This window comes from Entelurus aequoreus, linkage group LG27 (assembly GCF_033978785.1).
Source record: "Entelurus aequoreus isolate RoL-2023_Sb linkage group LG27, RoL_Eaeq_v1.1, whole genome shotgun sequence".
Taxonomy (NCBI): domain Eukaryota; kingdom Metazoa; phylum Chordata; class Actinopteri; order Syngnathiformes; family Syngnathidae; genus Entelurus; species Entelurus aequoreus.
Genome location: NC_084757.1, coordinates 25,949,279 through 25,974,768, shown reverse-complemented (window position 1 = coordinate 25,974,768; position 25,490 = coordinate 25,949,279). Strand labels below are relative to the sequence as shown.

At 40.1% G+C, this 25,490-nt stretch overlaps 2 protein-coding genes across 4 annotated transcripts in view; both read right to left on the bottom strand.

Moving 5' to 3' along the window:
- The window catches only part of fpgt (fucose-1-phosphate guanylyltransferase), a 15,435-nt gene extending 15,086 nt beyond the window's left edge, over positions 1-349 (bottom strand). For all 3 annotated transcript variants that reach the window (XM_062038749.1, XM_062038747.1, XM_062038748.1), the window contains exon 1: positions 266-349. The gene's annotated coding sequence lies outside the window, so the exon portion shown is untranslated. The remainder of the gene's footprint in view (positions 1-265) is intronic.
- A 4,685-nt stretch (positions 350-5,034) lies between these two features.
- Positions 5,035-25,490, bottom strand: part of acot11b (acyl-CoA thioesterase 11b) — a 29,053-nt gene continuing 8,597 nt past the window's right edge. Inside the window, exons 6-16 of the mRNA XM_062039280.1 lie at positions 23,855-23,990; positions 23,610-23,763; positions 21,241-21,360; positions 21,038-21,176; positions 16,159-16,214; positions 14,770-14,836; positions 14,605-14,688; positions 14,295-14,428; positions 12,653-12,784; positions 5,807-5,933; positions 5,035-5,732 (exon numbers count right to left, since the gene is read on the bottom strand). Of these exons, the coding sequence (XP_061895264.1) occupies positions 5,538-5,732; positions 5,807-5,933; positions 12,653-12,784; positions 14,295-14,428; positions 14,605-14,688; positions 14,770-14,836; positions 16,159-16,214; positions 21,038-21,176; positions 21,241-21,360; positions 23,610-23,763; positions 23,855-23,990 (1,344 nt within the window). The 3' untranslated portion in view covers positions 5,035-5,537. The remainder of the gene's footprint in view (positions 5,733-5,806; positions 5,934-12,652; positions 12,785-14,294; positions 14,429-14,604; positions 14,689-14,769; positions 14,837-16,158; positions 16,215-21,037; positions 21,177-21,240; positions 21,361-23,609; positions 23,764-23,854; positions 23,991-25,490) is intronic.

The following is a 25,490-nucleotide window of genomic DNA, read 5'->3' as shown; positions in this document are numbered from 1 at the left end:
TCGCAAATTTGCATTTATATTGACAATTGCGTGGGAATTAGTGCGGTGTGATGTACACGCTCGAAACAGGAAGAGGAAGCCGTAACTGTGTTTTTAGCAACGTTAGCTAACACTTAGCAGCAGACTGTCGACCAAAAGTACAATGTAGCGAACTCGACCTAGGCCTGAATGTACACAGGAGGTCTCATACAATGTTACCAACAGTATTATGACTTCACAACATTATTTTTTACATGACGCGAAGAAGCGAACACTTGCGACATACCTCGGTCAAAACAGGAGCGCGCACGTACAGCTGGAGCCGCGCACGCGTCGTGACGTCATCACGTCACAACGTTCTACATAGCGCTCGCTTGTTAACATATCACGCACATTTTGACACGTATAAAAACCAAAGGAACACATGGGATATCGAGAGAATGCTTAGAGTATGCAAAGCAGTAATCAGAGCAAAGGGTGGCTGTTTTGAAGAAACTAGAATATAAAACAAGTTTTCAGTTATTTCTAGGGATGTCCGATAATGGCTTTTTGCCGATATCCGATATTCCAATATTGTCCAACTCTTAATTACCGATACCGATTCAACCAATACCGATATATACAGCCGTGGAATAAAAAAGAAAGTAAAACAATATAAAAACAGTTACATAGAAACTAGTAATTAATGAAAATGAGTAAAATTAACTGTTAAAGGTTAATACTATTAGTGGAACAGCAGCACGCACAATCATGTGTGCTTACGGACTGTATCCCTTGCAGACTGTATTGATATATATTGATATATAATGTAGGAAGCAGCATATTAATAACAGAAAGAAACAACCCTTTTGTGTGAATGAGTGTGAATGAGTGTAAATGGGAGAGGGAGGTTTTTTGGGTTGGTGCACTAATTGTAAGTGTATCTTGTGTTTTTTATTTTGATTTAATAATAAAAACAAACAAAAAAAAAAAAAAAAACGATACCGATAATAAAAAAAAGGGATGCCGATAATTTCCGATATTACATTTTAAAGCATTTATCAGCCGATAATATCAGCAGGCCGATATTATCGGACATCTCTAGTTATTTCACCTTTTTTTGTTCAGTACATAACTCCACATGTGTTCATTCATAGTTTTGATGCCTTCATTGACAATCTACAATGTAAATAGTCATGAAAATAAAGAAAACCCATTGAATGAGAAGGTGTATCCAAACTTTTGGCCTGTACTATATATATCACAATAACATCATGTGACCTTATTTTTAATGCCATTGTGACAAACACAACATACACCACACATGTGTCTCATTAAATACACTGTAAAAAAAATTCCTATTTTTATGGTTAATTTACTCTAAATTTCTACTGTAATTTTTGTATTTTTTAAAAATAGTTTATAAAACTGTACAATTGAAGACATTATCTTTAAATAAACAATCCGTCTGTTATTTTAAGTAATATGCCAATAATGACAAACTATATATATTTCTATTTTTTTTACAGAAAAATACCAAATTAATTATACATAGCATTTTCTGTTTTCTTAAATTACTTTCAAATTCATGTAAAATTACAGTAATTATCTTTCATTAAATATGTAGCTTGTTATATAAAAGTCTATGTCCATACTAAAGGTATTTTTCTGCAGAACTGTTTGCATCGTCACTTTATTAAAGGTGGTTGACCTTAACAATTCAGAAAAAATCTGTAAAATAATGGTGTTTTTCTGTGGAACTGCCAGCATTGTCACTTCATTAAAGGTGTTTGATCGTAATAATTTGGAAAAACTCTGTAGAATAAAGGTATTTTTCTGCAGAACTGTTTGCATCGTCACTTTATTAAAGGTGGTTGATCTTAATAATTTAGTAAAAATCTGTAAAATTACGATATTTTTCCGCAAAACGTTTCATGAAAATTTCTGTAAATATAATGTTTTTGATCATTATTTGGTTTACAATGTTTTACTTTAATTTTATGGTTTTCCTTTAGCAGCCGTAGTTGCCAGTAGATGACGTTTTTTTTACAGAATTTCTTTTTACAGTGTATAAATAATATTTTAAAAAAAACAACTTAAGATAAACAATTATTATATATTATTTACACATGATTGTCCAATAATGGAAGTAAGCATGTTGATGTGAAAAGGCCAGGCCAGTGGGGGCAGACAGGTGCAGGATGCCAGGCAAAGGCATACTACATTCCTAAAATAACACAGAAGAGCTGGCACTGCAGTGCTGGTCATTAGCCACCACCTAACCACTGCTTTTCTCAGGCCTACAAACATATCAAGAGCAAATTATTTCACTGCATAGCTTTGTGCATGTCACTGTTTTAGACCATACAGCAGAGATACTCAACTAAATCATTAAGGAAGCCACATTTTCAGAAAGTTAGGGATTACGTGGCTGGACTTCTCCCTTTACTATTAAGTCTTATTTTGTATATTTCCGGAGAACCACTTGATTTTGGTCTATTTGTTTTGTCAGAGTTACAGGGGCACTCTGCTGTTTTTAAGGACCTTCTGCAAAAAAAGCTAGACAAAGATCATCTCTAAAGTTAAGTTAAAGTAGTTAAAGATAGTCACACACACGCTAGGAGTGGTGAAATTACACTCTGCATTTGACCCATCCCCTTGTTCCACCCACTGGGAGGTGAAGGGAGCAGTGAGCACCAGCGGTTGCCGCGCTCGGTATTCATTTTGGTGATTTAACCCCCAATTCCAACCCTTGATGCTAAGTGCCAAGCAGGGAGGCAATGGGTCCCATTTTTATAGTCTTTGGTATGACCCGGGGTTTGAACTCACGACCTACCAATCTCAGGGCGGACACTCTAACCACAAGGACACTAAACAAGTTTATGACAGCACGCTAGTGTTTTTAAGAATCTGCTGCAAAAACGTGAGTCTCTCACAAGTTTTTTTAAAAAGTGAACTCACTGGTTACTAGTTGAATAGCCCAAATGATGAAAAAGAGAGGAGGTAAAATGGAACCTTGAGGAACGCCACTAGTATAACTAAAGAAGTTGAACAAATGACCACTGACTGCAGCTGAAGTAAACAAGCTACAGCAACACCTAGAGTTACAGAAGTCCAGTGGTGTGCCGTCAGGGCCAACAAGGCCTTGTCTGCTGGCCTAACATAACCAGAAATCATGATCATAATTAAAGATAAAAGTAATTTTTAATTTACTTTCCCTAAATATCTAAAAGTATTCATATTCTCTTCATGTCATATTATGCTCCTTCCAGTGCTGTTGTTTATAGTTTTAGTTTGAATCCAATCAGAATTCAGCAAGCTTATGTTGCCATGCTGTACCAAATCTTCAGAATCAACAATGTATGTGCACTGTAAGTGAACGGGCACATACAGTTGATAGATAATTGCCACAGCCAATCAGATCACGAGTTGTTGTCAGTAAAGCTTTCTAGCTGGCCTCATGTTGAACGTGACATTTACGTGTCCTGTGATTGGGAGTCCCAAGTGAGTATCCAATCACAAGTTGCGAAAACAGGAAGTGGCACCGGAGCCTTACGAGCCATAGAAAGCCACAAAAAACTCACTTTTTTAACCCACAAAGAAGGAGAGCAAAATGTTGATTAGGTGGCAGATATACACTACCGTTCAAAAGTTTGGGGTCACCCAAACAATTTTGTGGAATAGCCTTCATTTCTAAGAACAAGAATAGACTGTCGAGTTCCAGATGAAAGTTCTCTTTTTCTGGCCATTTTGAGCGTTTAATTGACCCCACAAATGTGATGCTCCAGAAACTCAATCTGCTCAAAGGAAGGTCAGTTTTGTAGCTTCTGTAACGAGCTAAACTGTTTTCAGATGTGTGAACATGATTGCACAAGGGTTTTCTAATCATCAATTAGCCTTCTGAGCCAATGAGCAAACACATTGTACCATTAGAACACTGGAGTGATAGTTGCTGAAAATGGGCCTCTATACACCTATGTAGATATTGCACTAAAAAACAGACATTTGCAGCTAGAATAGTCATTTACCACATTAGCAATGTATAGAGTGTATTTCTTTAAAGTTAAGACTAGTTTAAAGTTATCTTCATTGAAAAGTACAGTGCTTTTCCTTCAAAAATAAGGACATTTCAATGTGACCCCAAACTTTTGAACGGTAGTGTATATTTGCAAGGCCATTTTCAAGAAGGATACTTAAGAGAAACTACATCTTGTGAGACGATGTCGGCCGACACTGGAAGCTAGCTAAGCTGTTCCGGCAGTGAAATGGTTTGCCCGCCATTTCCACTCGAATCAACCGACTAGGGGCGGTACCACTGCCTTATACGGTGTCGAATGGGTGCTACAAATTGTGAGTTCAAATATTTGATTTCTTTATGTTTCATTTGTTTTATACAATTATTTTAATTTTGAGAGTACCACATAAGATATGTTATAATTGCTGAAGCGGGTTTATTGAATGTTAAATGTGCCAAAAAATAGACCGTTTTGTACACTGTTGATGGGTTTCAATGTACAGTAGTGTGCAAGTGTGTTTCTGTATAGTATCTCTAGCCGTGTCCATGTGGTGACATAAGTTATGGTATTTTGAGAGGTGAAGTAGGACATCACTGAAGGCCTAGGTGAGAAACGCACGGCCCGCCACTGCAAAAATCACATTACCAACTGAATGTGTAACTGCCAAAAAAGAGAGGACTTAAAGGGGTGCCTTGAGAAACACCTTAGTTATTTAAATCACAAGTTTGGACCCCAGTGTTTTATGTTTGCGAACAAGATTAAAATGCCAGTGCAAGGATCTGAAAATGTGTTTACAGTGGTCCGAGTTCCTCTATAAAACACTTTTTAAATAATTTGCTGCAAAAATGTTTGTCTCCCAAGTTTTGAACTGAACTCGGAGGCTGGTAGGGTGTAATTTACGGGCCGGGTTAGGTCACTGGGCCGCCACTTGAATAGCCCTGGCATATAGGATCCAAATGCTTTTATAATTTGTCTTAAAATGGAGCTACAATTGCCAACTTCTCTGTAAAACTGGATTACACCTCTTTTACTCTAGAAATGATTGTCAAATTATGAGAGAGATGCTTCAATATTTATTGTTCCAGTTAAATCAACACAAACTGCCATGGGAGATACTTGACCATTGAAAGTAAACATCAAAACACAACACATGATCCTATGATCTTTAAAACATGAAAATTACCTACCCCAATATACACCAAATATATATTGCATATTCGAAGGACACTTTGCAAATATTGGTCTGACTCTGCAACCTCGTTGCACCATTTAGGAAAATGTGGCTTAGAAATTATTATTGCACAAAATAAGTCACACTTAGTCGGACCTAATAACACACAGGTGCGCTAAATCCAAGAAGAATTGCGCGCTCATGCTTAAAAACTGTTAATTCTATAGTAACCTACACCCATATTGGACAAAAACACCCAAATACTGCATTTCCCTGGCCCTTGAGAAAATGCCCACTCATTGTCACATACTTAGTCACACAATATGGGTAAAATAGTCAAAAGTCATCTATCATCATTCTAAGAACAGACCATGGATAGTCAGAGAGGTTATCTATTGTTCCTTTTGTAGAGAAAGGACATCAGTTGTACTAATGAGCTGCAGTACTGAAGCAGGCAAGCTGTCCTTGTTCGCCTCTAGGAAGTCACTACAGGCAGAAAAGGCACTGTAAAAAGATGAGGAGAGTCCAACAATGTCTGTAGAGATGTAGGGAAGAACCCCCGGTGTGGCCTGATTGTAGTAGGTGACCTACAGCAAAACACATTCTGGGTAAAATACACACCTTTTTTGCTGCTGTTAAGAAAACTTGACAAATGTTTAACCTTGGTGACGCTGCTGCTTTCTTCCCAGATGGTGAAGCCAGCGCAGAGCACCTCTCCCCTGTTGTAGTCTCCGGTTGGAGGGTGGGTGGGCAAAGTGACAGAACGCAGCGCTATCAAATATGGGTCCCTGAGAAAAATATTGAGAAATGGAGAGGTAAAGAGAAAAGCCTTCTACAATCCAATACAGCAAAAGCAACGGAGTGCAGCAATGATGGACATTCTTACAAAAGTATTATTCATTCTCGCCAACCATTTTATTATCAAGGGACAATACTAAATAAATGACATTTGGATATAACGTAGAGTAGTCAGTGTAGAGCTTGTACAGCAGTATAGATTTACTATGCACACAAAAAATATTCAACAAACAGCAATTATTGTCTAACTTGCTACACACAACATGCTTAGGCCCCTTCTACACTAAGGTTATCCAGGGTAAATCCCACCTGACCTTATCCTTGTCCACACACACACACACACACAATGGTCGTTTAAGACTCCCTCCCGCCTCCCCCCCTCCGTCCGCCGGCGCAACGCGACCTAGTACGCATGGGCGGAAAATGCGCACGTCATAGTCACCTCCAGTGTTGCTTTGTGTGCAAGTTCTTAAATGTAACTTATCTGAACAATATCCAGTGTTGTGGTATTTCAATTAACTGGAATCCAGTGTGCTGTGGGGCCCTATTGTAGTGAATCACACCTGAGCCATCATAAATTAATCAAATCTTTAATGGACACTTGAAAGTAAATAATGTGATGAACATTTTACATCAATCAATCTAGGGATCTAGATATCTGGTCAGCACACTCCTCACACTTTTGCCTTCACCATCATTGTCCATTCCTTTTTGGTGACTTTATATACTCTGGACCTAGACCAGGGCTCTCAAACTAAATTTACCTGGGGGCCACTGGATGCAGATACTGGGTGAGGCTGGGCCGCAAGAAAAGATTTCTTAAAAAAAATCTAACATGCACTTTTTAATGAGGGGTGGGTGGGGTTGGGGGGAGGGGGGCACGGTTGGGGGTAGCGGGGGTGTTTTTGTAGCCCGGAAGAGTTAGGGCTGCAAAGGATTCTGGGTATTTGTTCTGTTGTGTTTATGTTGTGTTACGGTGCGGATGTTCTCCCGAAATGTGTTTGTCATTCTTGTTTGGTGTGGGTTCACAGTGTGGCGCATATTTGTAACAGTGTTAAAGTTGTTTATACGAATACCCTCAGTCAGACCTGTATGGCTGTTGCTCAAGTATGACTTGCAGTCACTTGTGTGTGCCTGCAGATGCCGCATACAACATGTGACTGGGCCGGCACGTTTGTATGGAGAAAAAGACTACGCGATGACAGGTTCTATAGGACATTAAAGGCAGTGGCATGCCCTCAATATTGTCGAGAGCCACATACCACACTGTGATTGGTAGATTCCTTCAGCTCCGCACACAACGCTGTCAAGCGCCATTCATTTAAAACTTGCGGGCCGCACTAACATTAAACTTTCATATTAAGGTGGGGGCCACAAAATAACGTCTCACGGGCCGCAATTGGCCCGCGTGTTTGAGACCCCTGACCTAGACGTTGAGTCCGCGACATAAATGGCGGACAATAACTGATACAGTCTGCTTTGCCAGTCCAAAAGCATTCGCCGTTTTCCGTGGTCTTCCCCTGACGGCCATGTAATACAAAGCATGCGCAACTTTTTTTTAATCACATCCATGGGAGCCCACATTCTTGTTGACTCTCCTTCGACAAATGGACAAAGTTTTTCGGTAAGTAGAATCACAGCTGACCTCGACATTAGAAAGTTCTCTTGCCGTCTGAGAAGTGTTGTATCCCAAATAGCTGCAATCGCTTTCTCTTCAGGCATTCATGTGTGATTTCCACAAGCGTCTGTACAGACGGAAGGAGAAACACGGCCATGTCTGGATGACTCGCCTCCATATTTCCAGTGGTTAGCTCCGAGTTACGAAACCGCTTTATTATGCAGCTGGCTGTGGCGCGTTCTTTCTGACGTCACTTCCTCTCCGAACTCAGTTTGTAAACGATCAATGAGTCCATACAAAGCTAAGAGCCGGAGATTCAAGAAATAGACGGCGCACTTACCTGTGTAAAAAAATATCCAAGGAGGGGGACTTTAAACGATGATTTAATGTGGCCGAAACAGGGCTTAGGCTAAATTATTCATTTAATGAGTTATCCGGCTTAATGTAAACAGGATTTTAGTGTGGAGCATGGGTGTTCTTAGGCCTATTTTAGGGGGGCTGAAGCAAAAAAAATTATAGAAAGATTCAATATAAATACGCAGGAATATGAGTTTAAATAAATAATAATATAACCTGTCATTATTCACTATGATTATAATTAATTTGAAAACCCTTTGTCAGCGCTTATTCTCCAATCCAATCCGTTCCATCAGTAACACGCGCATTACTACAATGAAAATCCAGTCCATGTTTTCAGTGTTACCTTAGCAACGTCGAGCCAGACCTCAGCAGCATTAGGGCTATGTCTAGTGCGTTCACAACACTGCAAGGTAGGATGTCCAATTCATATTTTTTGTTGTCAAATCCGATCTTTTTATGTAGTCGTTCATACTGCAAAAAAAATGCGTCCAAACTCAAATGCAAACTGACCCAAATACAGACAAGGCGTTGTGATGTCGTCTCAGTGCTGGCGCATTTGTGGCACTTTCAAGGATTCTGTGCAATCAAAGTCAACATTTTTCGGAATCGTGGAGAAGATTACGAAAGAAAATGTCTCCCGCAGTTTTGGAGACATTTGCATCGATGTCTTGGCGATCAGTGGTGGAACATTGATTGATGGGAGTTCCCTAAAACATTTTTCGCCTGTTTCGGCTAATTTGTCAACTAATTTATTTTGTAACCGTTTATTTCAGTCAATAATGATGACGCTTATAAGCGTTATTATGCAATATATATATATATATATATATATATATATATATATATATATATATATATATATATATATATATATATATATAGAGTGTCCGCCCTGAGATCGGTAGGTTGTGAGTTCGAACCCCGGCCGAGTCATACCAAAGACTATAAAAATGGGACCCATTACCTCCCTGTTTGGCACTCAGCATCAAGGGTTGGAATTGGGGGTTAAATCACCAAAATGATTCCTGGGCGCGGCCACCGGTGCTGCTCACTGCTCCCCTCACCTCCCAGGGGGTGGAACAAGGGAATGGGTCTAATGCAGAGGTTAATTTCACCAAACCTAGTGTGTGTGACTATCTTTGGTACTTTAACTTTAAACTTAATGTAGTGTAATAGCCTTAGTGTTATTTTAGAGGAAGTGTTTTGACTCATAGTCAAAAAGGTGGAGTTTTATGGGTGTTTTTTTTTTTTTTTAAATCTTCACATAATTCACAATTTCACAAATTTGAACAAAACTTTGTGAAATTGTGAATATTTAGTGTGAACACCAGTGTTATCTAACACTGCCCTCAGGTGGTTACTAGAATCCTCCTCAACTCCCCCATGATGTCATCACTACTAGTGAAGCTGGTGGACGCTCCACAGGGGCTCTATTGGATTAAGGTCTGGAGCAGACATACTTGGCCACTCCATCATCATCTCTGCGCTGCTGACCCGTCTCCGCTCGGGATGGTTTCCTGCTGGCCCCACTATGGACTGGACTCTCACTGTTGTGTTGGATCCACTGAGGACTGGACTTTCGCTGATGTGTTGGATCCACTATGGACTGGACTTTCACAATATTATGTCAGACCCACTCGACATCCATTGCTTTCGGTCTCCTCTAGAGGGGGGGGGGGGTTACCCACATATGCGGTCCTGTCCATAGTCATTCACATTGACGTCCCACTGGGGTGAGTTTTCCTTGCCCTTATGTGGGCTCTGTACCGAGGATGTCGTTGTGGCTTGTGCAGCCCTTTGAGACACTTGTGATTTAGGGCTATATAAATAAATATTGATTGATTGATTGATTGATCATCTTTATCTTCATCTTGGATTTACATGACGTCACGTCAGGCTCATTAAATATGCGTGGTGGTCAACCCAGCATCTGTTCTCAACGGGTACTGTGAGCCATTTAGCCTTTTTCGAAGAAAAATGCCCTATGCTTGCGTCGTTTTTTAAAAACTGTACGAACCGTTCAAATCGCGAAAACCATCAACGTTTCTTCAGAGTTCCTCGAGAGGCAATCAAGGATGGAAGTGCAAGATTTTACCAAAAACGACAAGAAAAGCGGCACGCACTCCAGTCTGAAGGAGCGGAGTCGAAGAACAAACGAGTTTGCAGTGATCACTTCATTAAAGGTTTGTTTGATATATTTTGTATATACTTTACTCGTTTAGTGTTGCCCATTGAAGTATTATCTTGATATTGTTTGTACAAACCCCGTTTGGGAAATTGTGTTAGATGTAAATATAAACGGAATACAATGATTTGCAAATCATTTTCAACCCATATTCAATTGAATATGCTACAAAGACAACATATTTGATGTTCCAACTGATAAAAAAATTTTTTTTGTGCAAATAATCATTAACTTTAGAATTTGACGCCAGCAACACGTGACAAAGAAGTTGGGAAAGGTGGCAATAAATACTGATAAAGTTGAGGAATGCTCATCAAACACTTATTTGGAACATCCCACAAGTGAACAGGCAAATTGGGAACAGGTGGGGGCCATGATTTGGTATAAAAGTGGATTCCATGAAATGCTCAGTCATTCACAAACAAGGATGGGGCGAGGGTCACCATTTTGTCAACAAATGCGTGAGCAAATTGTTGAACAGTTTAAGAAAAACCTTTCTCAACCAGCTATTGCAAGGAATTTAGGGATTTCACCATCTACGGTCCGTAATATCATCAAAGGGTTCAGAGAATCTGAAGAAATCACTGCACGTAAGCAGCTAAGCCCGTGACCTTCGATCCCTCAGGCTGTACTGCATCAACAAGCGACATCAGTGTGTAAAGGATATCACCACATGGGCTCAGGAACACTTCAGAAACCCACTCTCTAAAACTACAGTTGGTCGCTACATCTGTAAATGCAAGTTGAAACTCTCTTATGCAAGGCGAAAACCATTTATCAACAACACCCAGAAACGCCGTCGGCTTCGCTGGGCCTGAGCTCATCTAAGATGGACTGATACAAAGTGGAAAAGTGTTCTGTGGTCTGACGAGTCCACATTTCAAATGGTTTTTGGAAATTGTGAACATCGTGTCCTCCGGACCAAAGAGGAAAAGAACCATCCGGATTGTTATAGGCGCAAAGTGGAAAAGCCAGCATCTGTGATGGTATGGGGGTGTATTAGTGCCCAGGACATGGGTAACTTACACATCTGTGAAGGCGCCATTGATGCTGAAAGGTACATACAGGTTTTGGAGCAACATATGTTGCCATCAAAGCAACGTTACCATGGACGCCCCTGCTTATTTCAGCAAGACAATGCCAAGCCACGTGTTACATCAACGTGGCTTCATAGTAAAAGAGTGCGGGTACTAGACTGGCCTGCCTGTAGTCCAGACCTGTCTCCCATTGAAAATATGTGGCGCATTATGAAGCCTAAAATACCACAACGGAGACCCCCGGATTGAACAACTTAAGCAGTACATCAAGCAAGCATGGGAAAGAATTCCACCTGAGAAGCTTAAAAAATGTGTCTCCTCAGTTCCCAAACATTTACTGAGTGTTGTTAAAAGGAAAGGCCATGTAACACAGTGGTGAACATGCCCTTTCCCAACTACTTTGGCACGTGTTGCAGCCATGAAATTCTAAGTTAATTATTATTTGCAAAAAAAAAAAAAAAGTTTATGAGTTTGAACATCAAATATCTTGTCTTTGTCGTGCATTCAATTGAATATGGGTTGAAAAGGATTTGCAAATCATTGTATTCTGTTTATATTTACATCTAACACAATTTCCCAACTCATATGGAAACGGGGTTTGTATTTCAATTTTCAAACAAACAGATACTTGTATCAGATACTTTGTCAGGACATGTTCTACGTCTCCCCTCTTGTTTGTTTTCTACACATATGTGTCAGAGTACATATGACAACAGGGCAAAAGTCAAATATGGTGATGATTCAGTCATTGTTAGTTTGTTAAACAGATTTGCAGTCACTGGTGTCAGCTGACGCGTCCTCGCAAGACACAAAGTTGAATCATGAAATGCAACCTTACCCAAGAAAAAATAATGCATATTAATCTGGGAGAGTCTAGATACTAATTTCCTAGACCCAGCCACATACAAATAAGTTGTAGCTTTTCCAAGTTTCCATCTGTTTTGTTGTGTAGAATGATGTCTGGAGCACAATAGTTCAATATGTCTGGGAACTCCACCGACAGATAATTCTTGATATCACTCCACATCTTTTTTTTGATAAAGTATAGGGATCTATTCCATTGTATAGTTAGATTTTTTGCTCGTATCTACTTTCTGCAGGAAGATCTAGCACACCGCCTGCTGCACAACCGTAATCTTGGCGTGGTTGATCACCATTATTTTTTCACTTCTGGGAAGAAGTCACATGACGGAATACAAGCAATAAGGCACTTGTCATCTTGGCAGTGTCTTTTGGACTCCGCCTCCTTATTATGGATGTTTCTCCTCAAAGAACCGCAACTCCTCGGTGCAGGTAACACTAAAGCACCCCCTGACCCTGATGCTACCACCACTTTGCTCGACTGTAGGCAAGACAAAAATATCTGGCTCCTCACTTGTGTTGCCAGCTACGAAGACTCATTTTGGGTAGTGAATTGACATTGTTGTACAAGCTGTAAACTTGCTATTTTAAAACATGGGTGTGCCAATACATTGATTATAAGATGTGTCGCAATGTGACACCACACACCTGATATCACATGGTTTCCGACAGGATGCCAACAAGATAAAGTCCTGGCCTTTGCCCCCTTTACTGATGGAGGGGGTTGCGATGCGATAAATGGTGTCTTCCTCGTCCGCCTGCATGATCACCTCACACTCCCTAGAGGACAGCCGCAAATTAGTCAACGCTACACTCTAACCAGTAAGAAGTTTTAGTAGAAGTTGAAGTCACTTGTTAATGTACAGTCGTGGTGAAAAGTTTACATACACATGTAAAGAACATAATTTCATGGCTGTCTTGAGTTTCCAATAATTTCTACAACTCTTATTTTTTTGTGATATAGTGATTGGAGCACATACTTGTTGGTCACAAAAACATTCATGAAGTATGGTTCTTTTATGAATTTATTATGGGTCTACTGAAAATGTGACCAAATCTGCTGGGTCAAAAGTATACATACAGCAATGTTAATATTTGGTTACATGTCCCTTGGCAAGTTTCACTGCAATAAGGCGCTTTTGGTAGCCATCCACAGGCTTCTGGTTGAATTTTTGACCACTCCTCTTGACAAAATTGGTACAGTTCAGCTAAATGTGTTGGTTTTCTGACATGGACTTGAATAATTTGGAGGTAATCCTCCTTTTTCATTGTCCCATTTACTCTCTGTAAAGCACCAGTTCCATTGGCAGCAAAACAAGCCCAGAGCATAAAACTACAACCACCATGCTTGACGGTAGGAATGGTGTTCCTGGCATTAAAGGCCTCACCTTGTCTCCTCCAAACATATTGCTGGGTAACAGCTACATTTTTGTTTCATCTGACCACAGAACTTTCCTCCAGAAGGTCTTATTTTTGTCCACATGATGTCGGATGAAACAAAAATTGAGCTGTCTGGCCACAATACCCAGCAATATGTTTGAAGGAGAAAAGATGAGGCCTTTAATCCCAGGAACACCATTCCTACCGTCAAGCATGGTGGTGGTAGTATTATGCTCTGGGCCTGTTTTGCTGCCAATGGAACTGGTGCTTTAAATGGGACAATGAAAAAGGAGGATTACCTCCAAATTCTTCAGGACAACCTAAAATAATCAGCCCGGAGGTTGGGTGTTGGACGCAGTTGGGTGTTCCTACAGGACAATGACCCCAAACACACGTCAAAAGTGGTAAAGGAATGGCTAAATCAGGCTAGAATTAAGGTTTTAGAATGGCCTTCGCAATGTCCTGACTTAAACGTGTGGACAATGCTGAAGAAACAAGTCCATGTCAGAAAACCAACACATTTAGCTGAACTGTACCAATTTTGTCAAGAGGAGTGGTCAAAAATTCAACCAGAAGCTTGTGGATGGCTACCAAAAGCGCCTTATTGCAGTGAAACTTGCCAAGGGACATGTAACCAAATATTAACATTGCTGTGTGTATACTTTTGACCCAGCAGATTTGGTCACATTTTCAGTCGAACCATAATAAATTCATAAAAGAACCAAACTTCATGAATGTTTTTTGTGACCAACAAGTATGTGCTCCAATCACTATCACAAAAAAATAAGAGTTGTAGAAATTATTGGAAACTCAAGACAGCCATGACATTATGTTCTTTACAAGTGTATGTCAACTTTTGACCACGACTGTACATGTGAAATGCAATAAAATCTAAGGAATGTGGACTGACTCATAATGCCGGTCCCACTCTTTCCTCCTCCTGAGATCTGACAGCAGGTGGAACGTCTGCTCGGCCGAGACACTGACGTACATTTCCACTTTGAAACACAACGTCTGGTTCTCCTCCAGCGTGTACAGTCTGACCTACAAATAGGATCCAGTGTGAGTCACAGTGGGACAAGATACTGCACATGTGTTTTGCTTCAGGGCAATCCATGTGGTAGCCAGAACAACATGGGCTTTGCTTGCATAAGACTCACCATGACTGTGCACTTTGTCCAACGCAATAAAAATCAGAATGCGAAACGGATAGTACTCACTTTATTTTTCTCTGAGGTCAACACCCAATTGTTTCTGGTGTCCATGAGTTTTAGTGCAGATACATTATTGTAGCTCAAATACATCTAGAAAAGCAAAGCATTCTATGAAGTTTGCAGACAATATCTAATCGTCACGCTTTGCAAAAGTTGCGTGTCAATCGATACCTGGTTACTTGGATCCCAGGGTACAGACAGTGGCACCTCGGTTTGCTTGCAGGAGATGATATATTTCCTGTGCACAAAGTGAAGCATTTACAGTACATTTCCAGGAACAAAAGCAAGACCTGAGCGGTTCAAAGGCCACTCATTATTGCTATGTAGTCAGACATTTAGCTATGAAATGGCTTAATTGAGATTAGAATGGAGGCAGGCTGCTTCACGGTGAAACAATGAGCGTATTATGCTTGACAAGCGCTGCCGGGTCACATGCTGTTATAGATTCTGAGCACAACACAAATAAACACACTTTCAACTTTACAAAATAAAGTATTTTTCATCAAAGCACAGTAGAATGTAAAAATAACTGGACTTCCAAATTATACATACATACTGTATATACACTATATTGCCAAAAGTATTTGGCCACCTGCCTTGACTCATATATGAACTTGAAGTGCCATCCCATTCCTAACCCATAGGGTTCAATATGATGTCGGTCCACCTTTTGCAGCTATTACAGCTTCAACTCTTCTGGGAAGGCTGTCCACAAGGTTGCGGAGTGTGTTTATAGGAATTTGACCATTCTTCCAAAAGCGCATTGGTGATGTCACACACGGATGTTGGTCGAGAAGGCCTGGCTCTCAGTCTCCGTTCTCAAAGGTGTTTTATCGGGTTCAGGTCAGCACTCTGTGCAGGCCAGTCAAGTTCATCCACACCAGACTCTGTCATCAATGTCTTTATGGACCTTGCTTTGTGCACTGGAAGTTGTTGGTATACTTTTTTGTAATTGTTTTAAAAAAAAACCAAATTATTTAGTGGGGGTTATGTAGTTATGTTAATCCCATCTTTAAAAAGTCAACAACCTGATTAGGGATTTTACATTAAAAATCTGGTTTCAATCAAACCCATACAATAAATACTTTTTTAGTACTTGTAAACATACCAAGTGTGCGTGTATGGCGCTGCGACGTTGGGTTTTGGGTGGGGTTGGGGTGCCTTTGAGTCTTGTGTATGAGGGCCCAGAATGTGATGCTCCGCCCCTGGTTGTAATTATTTTATTGAACTGGTATCTACTACTTACCCAGGTGGGTTACCAAGCAACATGCTCTTATTAGAATGTAGTAAATTTCAGCTGCCTACTTAATCGCAATAGATATTTGTTTGTATCAAAGCTTGACACTTCACATCAAGGGTTGGAATTGGGGGTTAAATCACCAAAAATTATTCCCGGGGGCAGCCACTGCTGCTGCTCAATGCTCCCCTCACCTCCCATGGGGTGATCAAAGGTGATGGGTCAAATGCAGAGGATAATTTCACCACACCTAGTGTGTGTGACAATCATTGGTACTTAACTTTAAAGTCTTGTAAGATTCGTGCTGATTGGCTCCAACTCACCTATCAAGGCGTATCTTCTTCCTGGCAATGGCTTCTTGATAACGCCTTTTACCATCCTGTAAAACACAATTTAAAAAAGGGTCATATTATGATTTTTAATCTACATTTAAAATGCTTCCTTGTGGTCTACATAACCTGAAATGGTGGTTTGTCGGTCAAAAATTGCGCATAAATTCTGCTTTACAGACCATATTCAAGCATCTTTCTATTGAAGTCTATTGAAAACAAGGTCTTTCTAGGGGGACACTCCCTCATGCTGAACGAAACTGCGTTCCAACCCCCGTCAGCCGTTTTTGCAGCGTTTGAGTCAAATACACTTTTCGTGAGGGACCAAAAATATAATACATTATATTCAGTCGTATTTTACAACATCAACAGATTTCAACATCCAACCGTAAATGATCGTGCCAAAGGATCGAGAGAAAAACGAAAAGAAACAAACAAAAACGAGCCTTGAAATGAAAGCATATCGCAACGGTGTGTTTATTAGCTTTGTTTTTAACGCCTTACAGTGCTGTATAGCTAAAAGTAAACAGGCTAAGTGTTATTATAATGTCTGTCTCCCAATTTGAAATGACGTATGTACAAACCCCAAAACCAGTGAAGTTGGCACGTTGTGTAAATCGTAAATAAAAACAGAATACAATAATTTGCAAATCCTTTTCAACTTATATTCAATTGAATAGACAGCAAAGACCAAAATACTTAACATTCGAACTAGAAAACTTTATTTTTTGCAAATATTACCTCATTTGGAATTTGAAGCCTCCAACATGTTTCTAAAAAAAGCTGCCACAAGTGCAAAAAAACTGAGAAAGTTGAGGAATGCTCATCAAACACTTATTTGGAACATCCCACAGGTGAACAGGCTAATTGGGAACAGGTGGGTGCCATGATTGGGTATAAAAGCAGCTTCCATGCTCCATGCTCAGTTATTCACAAACAAGGATGGGGCAAGGGTGTTTTAAGTCTCGTCTTAAGACCCACTTTTATTCTTTGGCTTTTAACACTACGGGAGTTGTGTGGTCCTCTGTGTTTTTTATAAATTTTGATTTCTATTTACTGTTTTAATTGGTTTTACCCTTTAAAATCATTTTTATTCATATTTATTTTTATATTGTTTTTATATTTATTTATTTTTTGTTTTTATTCGGTCATTGGTGGAGCTAAGGATAATATTTTAATATTGTTTTTAATATTTTTTTAAAAATTGTTGTGCAGCACTTTGGAAACATTTTTGTTGTTTAAATGTGCTATATAAATAAAGTGGATTGAAGGGTCACCACTTTGTGAACAAATGTGTGAGCAAATTGTCCAACAGTTTAAAAACAACATTTCTCAAGCAAGTTATGCAAAGCGAAAGCCATTTATCAACAACACCCAAAAAGGCTGCTAGCTTCACTGGGTCCGAGCTCATCTAAGATGGAGTGATGCAAAGTGGAAAAGTGTTTTGTGGTCTGACGAGTCCACATTTCAAATAGTTTTTGGAAACTGTGGACGTTGTGTCCTCCGGAACAAAGAGGAAAAGAACCATCTGGATTGTTATAGGCACAAAGTTCAAAAGCCAGCATCTATGATGGTATGGGGGTGTATTAGTGCCCAAGGCATGGGTAACTTACACATCTGTGAAGGCACCATTAATGCTGAAAGGTACATACAGGTTTTGGAGCAACATATGTTGCCATCCAAGCAATGTTATCATGGACGCCCCTGCTTATTTCAGCAAGACAATGCCAAGCCACGTGTTACAACAGCGTGGCTTCATAGTAAAAGAGTGCGGGTTCTAAATTGGCCTGCCTGTAGTCCAGACCTGTCTCCCATTGAAAATGTGTGGTGCATTATGAAGCCTAAAATACCACAACGGAGACTCCGGACTGTTGAACAACTCAAGCTGTGCATCAAGCAAGAATGGGAAAGAATTCCACCTGAAAAGCTTCAACAATTGGTCTCTTCTGTTCCCAAACGTTAACTGAGTGTTGTTAAAAGGAAAGGCCATGTAACACAGTGGTAAAAATGCCCCTGTGCCAACTTTTTTGCAACGTGTTGCTGCCATTAAATTCTAAGGTAATCATTATTTGCAAAAAAAGTTTAAGTTTCTCAGTTCGAACATTAAATATCTTGTCTTTGCAGTCTATTCAATTGAATATAAGTTGAAAAAGATTTGCAAATATTGTATTCTGTTTTTATTTACGATTTACACAATGAGCCAACTTCACTGGTTTTGGGTTTTGTACACCCCTGCATTATACATACATGTAGCATGTTTACCTTTAGAGTCTGTACTGCATACACTGTATTGCTATATCACTAACGTATCATTACAGATGGTCTAGCTACTGTTAGACTTACCTCTTCATTGTACCCACTCTTGCCATGAATAGTAAGCACTGACCCCACCATTAAGCATATTTTCTAGGAAATTCCTTTTGTATGTTGTCGTAAAACAGCGGCCTTAAAAGAATTTTGCGAACACGAAACACAAAAGTACTTTTTACAGTACTTATTCAGATGAGGATGGAGTGACCTGTGCTGGTTAATATGACTAACAACAGAGCATTTTTGGTCATCAGGTCGCACTGTGAATATATTTTTGAGAGAAATACAAACACCGCTAGAGAAATAAAAATGGTGGACTCACGCCAGCGTTATCCGGAAAACATTTAGGGCCTGATTTACTAAAGGTTTGCGTGTACTAAAACACTTACAAACCTGATATCCCATGCAAAGCTGATCTACTAAACATGTTACGTCAAGGTCGCATGTTTGTGGATCGTTTCCCCAAGATGCGGACGGAACTCAGGAGGCAGTGTGCGGGTAGGACAATGATTCATTTTCCATAAATCAGTCCATAATACAAAAATGCAGGAAAAATACAAACAAACACAAGAAGAGCATGCCAATTGCACAGCCAGGCAGGGCAGAAAACTAGCACTGGAAAGCTAACATAGAAACAGGAATCAAAGGAGTACTAACTAGGGATGTCCGATAATATCGGCCTGCCGATATTATCGGCCGATAAATGCGTTAAAATGTAATATCGGAAATTATCGGTATCGTTTTTTTTTTTATCTGTATCGTTTTTTTTTTGTGTTTTTTTTTATTAAATCAACATAAAAAACACAAGATACACTTACAATTAGTGCACCAACCCAAAAAACCTCCCTCTCCCCATTTCTTTCTGTTATCAATATTCTGGTTCCTACATTATATATCAATATATATCAATACAGTCTGCAAGGGATACAGTCTGTAAGCACACATGATTTTGCGTGCTGCTGGTCCACTAATAGTACTAACCTTTAACAGTTAATTTTACTCATTTTCATTAATTACTAGTTTCTATGTAACTGTTTTTATATTGTTCTACTTTCTTTTTTATTCAAGAAAATGTTTTTTATTTAGTTATCTTATTTTATTATTTTTTTTAAAAAGTACCTTATCTTCACCATACATGGTTGTCCAAATTAGGCATAATAATGTGTTAATTCCACGACTGCATATATCGGTTGATATCGGTATCGGTTGATATCGGTATCGGTAATTAAAGAGTTGGACAATATCGGAATATCGGATATCGGCAAAAAGCCATTATCGGACATCCCTAGTACTAACGTAACTTGTTGCAGGAGCAAACAAAACAGCCAGACAGAGTGTGGCGAAAGGCAGGAATAAATAGCTCTCTGATTAGTGCCCGGGAGCAGGTGAACATCCCGAACACTAATCAGAGGCAGGTGAAAATAATCAGCACCCATGGCAATCAAGAAACACAAACCCAGGGGTGCTGAAACAGAACTAAGAGAGTCTTAAAATAAAACAATACATGATCCGGGCAACAAAACGTTTGCAAAGTGGATTGCGTCTGTTAAGAGAGTAGAAAAAGGCGTGCAATCCATTTTGCTTCTCTGTCTTCAATGATATGCTAAATATATGCTGATCCTCAAAACGGCCACAATACTGTGAGGAAAAATTTAAATATAATAATTTAGCACGTGCAATTACATTTATCAACACTCGTTTTTCCCGTTTTTTCAAGCACTATTTTGCGTTTTACGTGTGGAAAGGACGTGCAAACTGACATTTCCATACATGGCTACAAGATCAGCGCGCATGCTGCAAAGACAGACGATGGACAGAAGAGACTCCTCGGTCCAACGTGTGTGTGTCAACATTTTGGCAGGTCAGAAATTTAAAAAATATTTGAAAAAACCAGGAGACTGCCGACCACGTGCAAGTAAATGAGTATTGAATGTCCAAATGTATCAAACAAAGTGCGGATACGTCAAACACAAAAAAGGCGCAGGGAAAGCTGTGCATCAAAAAAAGGGGCAAGCTGGATTGGGCGAGCGAACAAACAATACTAAATCCAAGGTGGAAAAAAAAATCTCAAAGTCCACATACCGTGTGCGTTCCACTCAAATACAAACCAACACCAACCACAAAGGGAGACTGATCTAAATAGCCCTCTAACACCAGGTGAGATAAACAATACAAACAAGCCGCAGGTGGGTAGGGTAGCGCTCAGAAGCAAAGTAAAGCTACCGCAAGCACAATACAAACAAAACAGGAAGTAGAACTAAATTAAGAGTGCAAAACAGGAAGTGAACCCAAAAACCACCAGAAAGACACCCACAAATTAAACGAACGACCACATGAAACAGTTTGTAACAATAAAGTCTATTCAGCTGCATCATTTTATAATTTTATAGCTGCTAGAAAACAAATTTAATTGAGGCGTTTTGGTGTCCTTTAGTATTTTACAATGACATTTGTTTTTCCACATAGAATATATATTAAAATATTACTTAAACTTCATTACTGAAAGATCTCTGGGATGTGACAACTGAAAGATCTCTGGGATGTGACAACATGAATAACTCACCACAGGCTCGGGTCTTATCCGGGGCAGCGTGCATGGTTTCCTATCACCGTCAAGCACCTCAAAGATCATAAAGGCACTATTTATATGGCGCTGAGGCTCTCCACCCTGATAGGCCTCAGCACACACTCCCACCTCCAAACTACAACATGATGAGAGATAGATCAGTTAAGATAAGTTTGTATTGTTTGTTTTTGAAGACTCACCTGTGTTTGAAGGCATTGTTAACAATGGATTTCAGCACTAGTCGGTCACCAATGTGAGACGGCCCGTGGAAATGGAACATGTCTATGCTCCTCAATGTGGGATGAGCGTTACACAAGCGGCTGCATCAAGAAGAGACAAAAAACAAAGACGCACATTTAGCCTTTAACACCTTGACCTTGAAATAAAATTACCAGAAAAAGTGTTTAAAATATACATTAACTGTATAATAAATACAATAATAATAAAATAATAATACCATAATAATAAAATAAATTAAATAATTTAAAAAAAATAAAAAATGTAAATGACAGAGGAGCATCTAAAACAGGGCCGCTCCAAGCTAAATTGGGGCCCTTAGCAGAATTTAATTTGAAATTAGTTTTGCACAAAAATTAAATAATGTGAAATAAATTTGTATTAAAAAAATAGGAAAAAAAATAACATATTCAACATTTAAAATTTAGAAACCTCCCACTGTCTGAACTACGATCTGGATTTGAACCCCTGGCCCTTTTGCTTTGCAAAACAGGGGCTAATGCTGTGATGTAGTGATGACACCAAGCATGGCCAGAATAGGTTTTAGGGTAAAATTTCATATGAAGCGCCCTGTCATTCATTAATGTACAGTTTACATGCACTTCTTCACACAAAATGGGGGTCCCCACTGATCAGGGGCTCTACGCAAAAGCGCTTTTTCGGCGACCTAAAAGATAAAGGTTACACAACACAAAACAGTATTGCATAGCTTAACAAATCATGAAATTATGACATTATTATATTTTTTACCATAATATTAATTCATAAAATGATTGTAGCTGAGATAGGCTCCAGCGCCCCCCGCGACCCCGAAGGGAATAAGCGGTAGAAAAATGATGGATGGATGGAAAACTACCGTAATTTCCGGACTATAAGCCGCACCTGACTAAGAGCCGCACCAGCTAAATTTAGGGGAAAATACAGATTGCTCCATTTATAAGCCGCACCCGACTATAAGCCGCAGGGTTTTGATGTGTAATTACCGTAGTATAAAGGGGTTCCTGCTACCACGGAGGGGATTGTCGGGACAGAGATGACTGTTTGGGAACGCAAAGCGTCCCATTTATTAACAATAAATCTTTCAATCATTCAATCAATCTTTCACATCTTTGACATGGCGAACAGCATTCGTGCAGAGTACAAATAATACAACGGTGCAAAGTAATACAAAGTGCTTGCCTGTATGTTATCAAAATAACCAGCCTACCGGTATATGAAAAGTCAGTCTTTAATCATTGTGTCATCGTCTTCCTGCGTACTAAAACCACCGAAATCCTCTTCGTCGGTGTCGGAGAAGAACAGGCCGTAAATAAGCCGCACCCTTGTATAAGCCGCAGGGACCAGAACGAGGGGAAAAAGTAGCGGCTTATAGTCCGGAAATTACGGTATTATTATTATTCAATTTGAATATTGTATGTTTTTGATAAATATTCTGTCAAATGTTTTTTTTTTTCCCCAAGTGTTGCTCTTCCATCCATCCATTTCCTACCGCTTGTCCCTTTCGGGGTCGCAGGAGGTGCTGGAGCCTATTTCAGCTGCATCTGTTAAGCAATATAGCATAGCTTAACAAATCATGAAATTATAATGACATTATTATATTTTTTACCATAAAAATACTAATACAACTGTTATTATTCAATTTGAACATTGTATATTTTTGATAAATATTCAGTACTATGGTTGTTGTTTTTTTCCAAGTGTTGCTCTTCCATCCATCCATCCATCCATCCATTTTCTATCGCTTGTCCCTTTCGGGACAACATTCACACACTAGAACCAATTTAGTGTTGCCAATCAACCTTGGGGACGGCGTGGCGCAGTTTGGGAAAGTGGCCGTGCCAGCAACCTGAGGGTTCGTGGTTCCATCCCCACCTTCTACCAACCTCGTCACGTCCGTTGTGTCCTTGAGCAAGACACTTCACCCTTGCTCCTGATGGGTCGTGGTTAGGGCCTTGCATGGCAGTTCCCGCCATCAGTGTGTGAATGTGTGTGTGAATGGGTGAATGTGGAAATAGTGTCAAAGCTCTTTGAGTACCTTGAAGGTAGAAAAGCACTATACAAGTATAACCCATTTAACCTATCCCCGGGTAAATGTCTTTGGAGGTGGGAGGAAGCCAGAGTACCCGGAAGGAACCCACGCAGTCACGGGGAGAACATGCAAACTCCACACAGAAAGACCCTGAGCCTGGGGATCGAACCCAGGACCTTCGTATTGTGAGGCTCATGTACTAACCCATGCTGCCCAGTGTTGCTCTTCTTCATAGTAATTGGTATGAATTTACTTCCAACTCAGTAAAGTCTACATGAAAGCTACAATCATAGACAAAAATACCTTGCAGAAATGGTGGCTACGTTCTCCATCCAGGCCATGATCTGGCCCCCGAAGGTGCTGACTTGGTGGTTGGCGTGGGGTGGAAGCACCAGCTCCACACTCTCCACTCGGGTGCGCTCGGCAGGCACGGCTTCCTGGTACTCCTGGCAATCTCCTGTTGCGAGAGCGAGGGGTGGGGAGGGAGCAAACATTCCAGCGGTGCAGATGCCTTCCAGAAGTGCAATGAGTGGGGAAACCTTAGGTACCCAGCTGAGCCGTGCTGCTGCTCAGCAGGTCTGTGATGATCTCAGCGTGGATGAGCCTCATCCTCCTCCGCTCTGCTGCCAGGCTGTACTCCATCTGCTCCATTTGTGTGCGGGGAGTCATCTGCTTTAGCTGGACCTGCAATGCAAGGGGATGTGGAACAGGGTGACCTACATTATAATGATAATAAATGGGTTATACTTGTATAGCGCTTTTCTACCTTCAAGGTACTCAAAGCGCTTTGACAGTATTTCCACATTCACCCATTCACACACACATTCACACACTGATGGAGGGAGCTGCCATGCAAGGCGCTAACCTGCACCCATCAGGAGCAAGGGTGAAGTGTCTTGCCCAAGGACACAACGGACGTGACTAGGATGGTAGAAGGTGGGGATTGAACCCCAGTAACCAGCAACCCTCCGATTGCTGGCACGGCCACTCTACCAACTTCGCCACGCCGTCGTGGGGAAAAGTGAGTACCCTTTTCAGATTTCAGCAACCATTTATCATGAGACCATACTATAGAAAAGGAGCTTGGATGACATTTACAATAGTCAGTGTACAGCTGACACACAGCCATCCATTATGATCTATATAGCTGGCAACACAATTGTGTTTGAAGTGTCAATATTTAGATGAGGGCATCACTGGTGAAGCTGATGAACGTTAGACACCTTGCGCTTCTCCTTCCTTCCTTCCGTCCTTCCTCTGTCACTTGGTCCAGCTTCCTCAGCAAGACATTTGTCATGCTGGAGTTGTGTTTGTTGGAAAACTGCCATAGAGGGGATGTCTCATCCTCAGAATGTTGGAATTCCTATTTTCCCTCAATGCACCGCATTCCTTTAAATCAGGGGTCACCAACGCGGTGCCCGCGGGCACCAGGTAGCCCGTAAGGACCAGATGAGTAGCCCGCTGGCCTGTTCTAAAAATAGCTCAACTAGCAGCACTTACCAGTGAGCTGCCTCTATTTTTAAAATTGTATTTATTTACTAGCAAGCTAGTCTTCGCTTTGCTCGACATTTTTAATTCTAAGAGAGACAAAACTCAAATAGAATTTGAAAATCCAAGAAAATATTTTAAAGACTTGGTCTTCACTAACTGACAAAGAAACAGATAACAGATTTGGTGTCCAGTTCAAAGTGTGACATGATTTATTTAAAAATTTGAGAGTTGACTTTTATATTTTACATGAGTTATTTGTACAAACATGGTGCAAAGTAATTCATGATTTGTTAAAAAATGTTAGTGGCTTGCTAGTTAAAATGGGATATTGAGATTTCACAAGACTGTCTTGGCCCTGCGATGAGGTGGCGACTTGTCCAGGGTGTACCCCGCCTTCCGCCCGATTGTAGCTGAGATAGGCTCCAGCGCCCCCCGCGACCCCGAAGGGAATAAGCGGTGGAAAAGGGATGGATGGATGTCTTAGAAGTGATCATTTGAAAATGTTCAATTTGAAAAATGTGCACTTAGAGAAAATATAAAAATAAAGTGTTGCATATTGATATTTATCTGTTTCTATATATATTTATTGTGAGAAATCATTAAGATGATCAGTGTTTCCACAATGATAAATATCATTAATTATTAATAATAACATAGAGTTAAAGGTAAATTGAGCAAATTGGCTATTTCTGG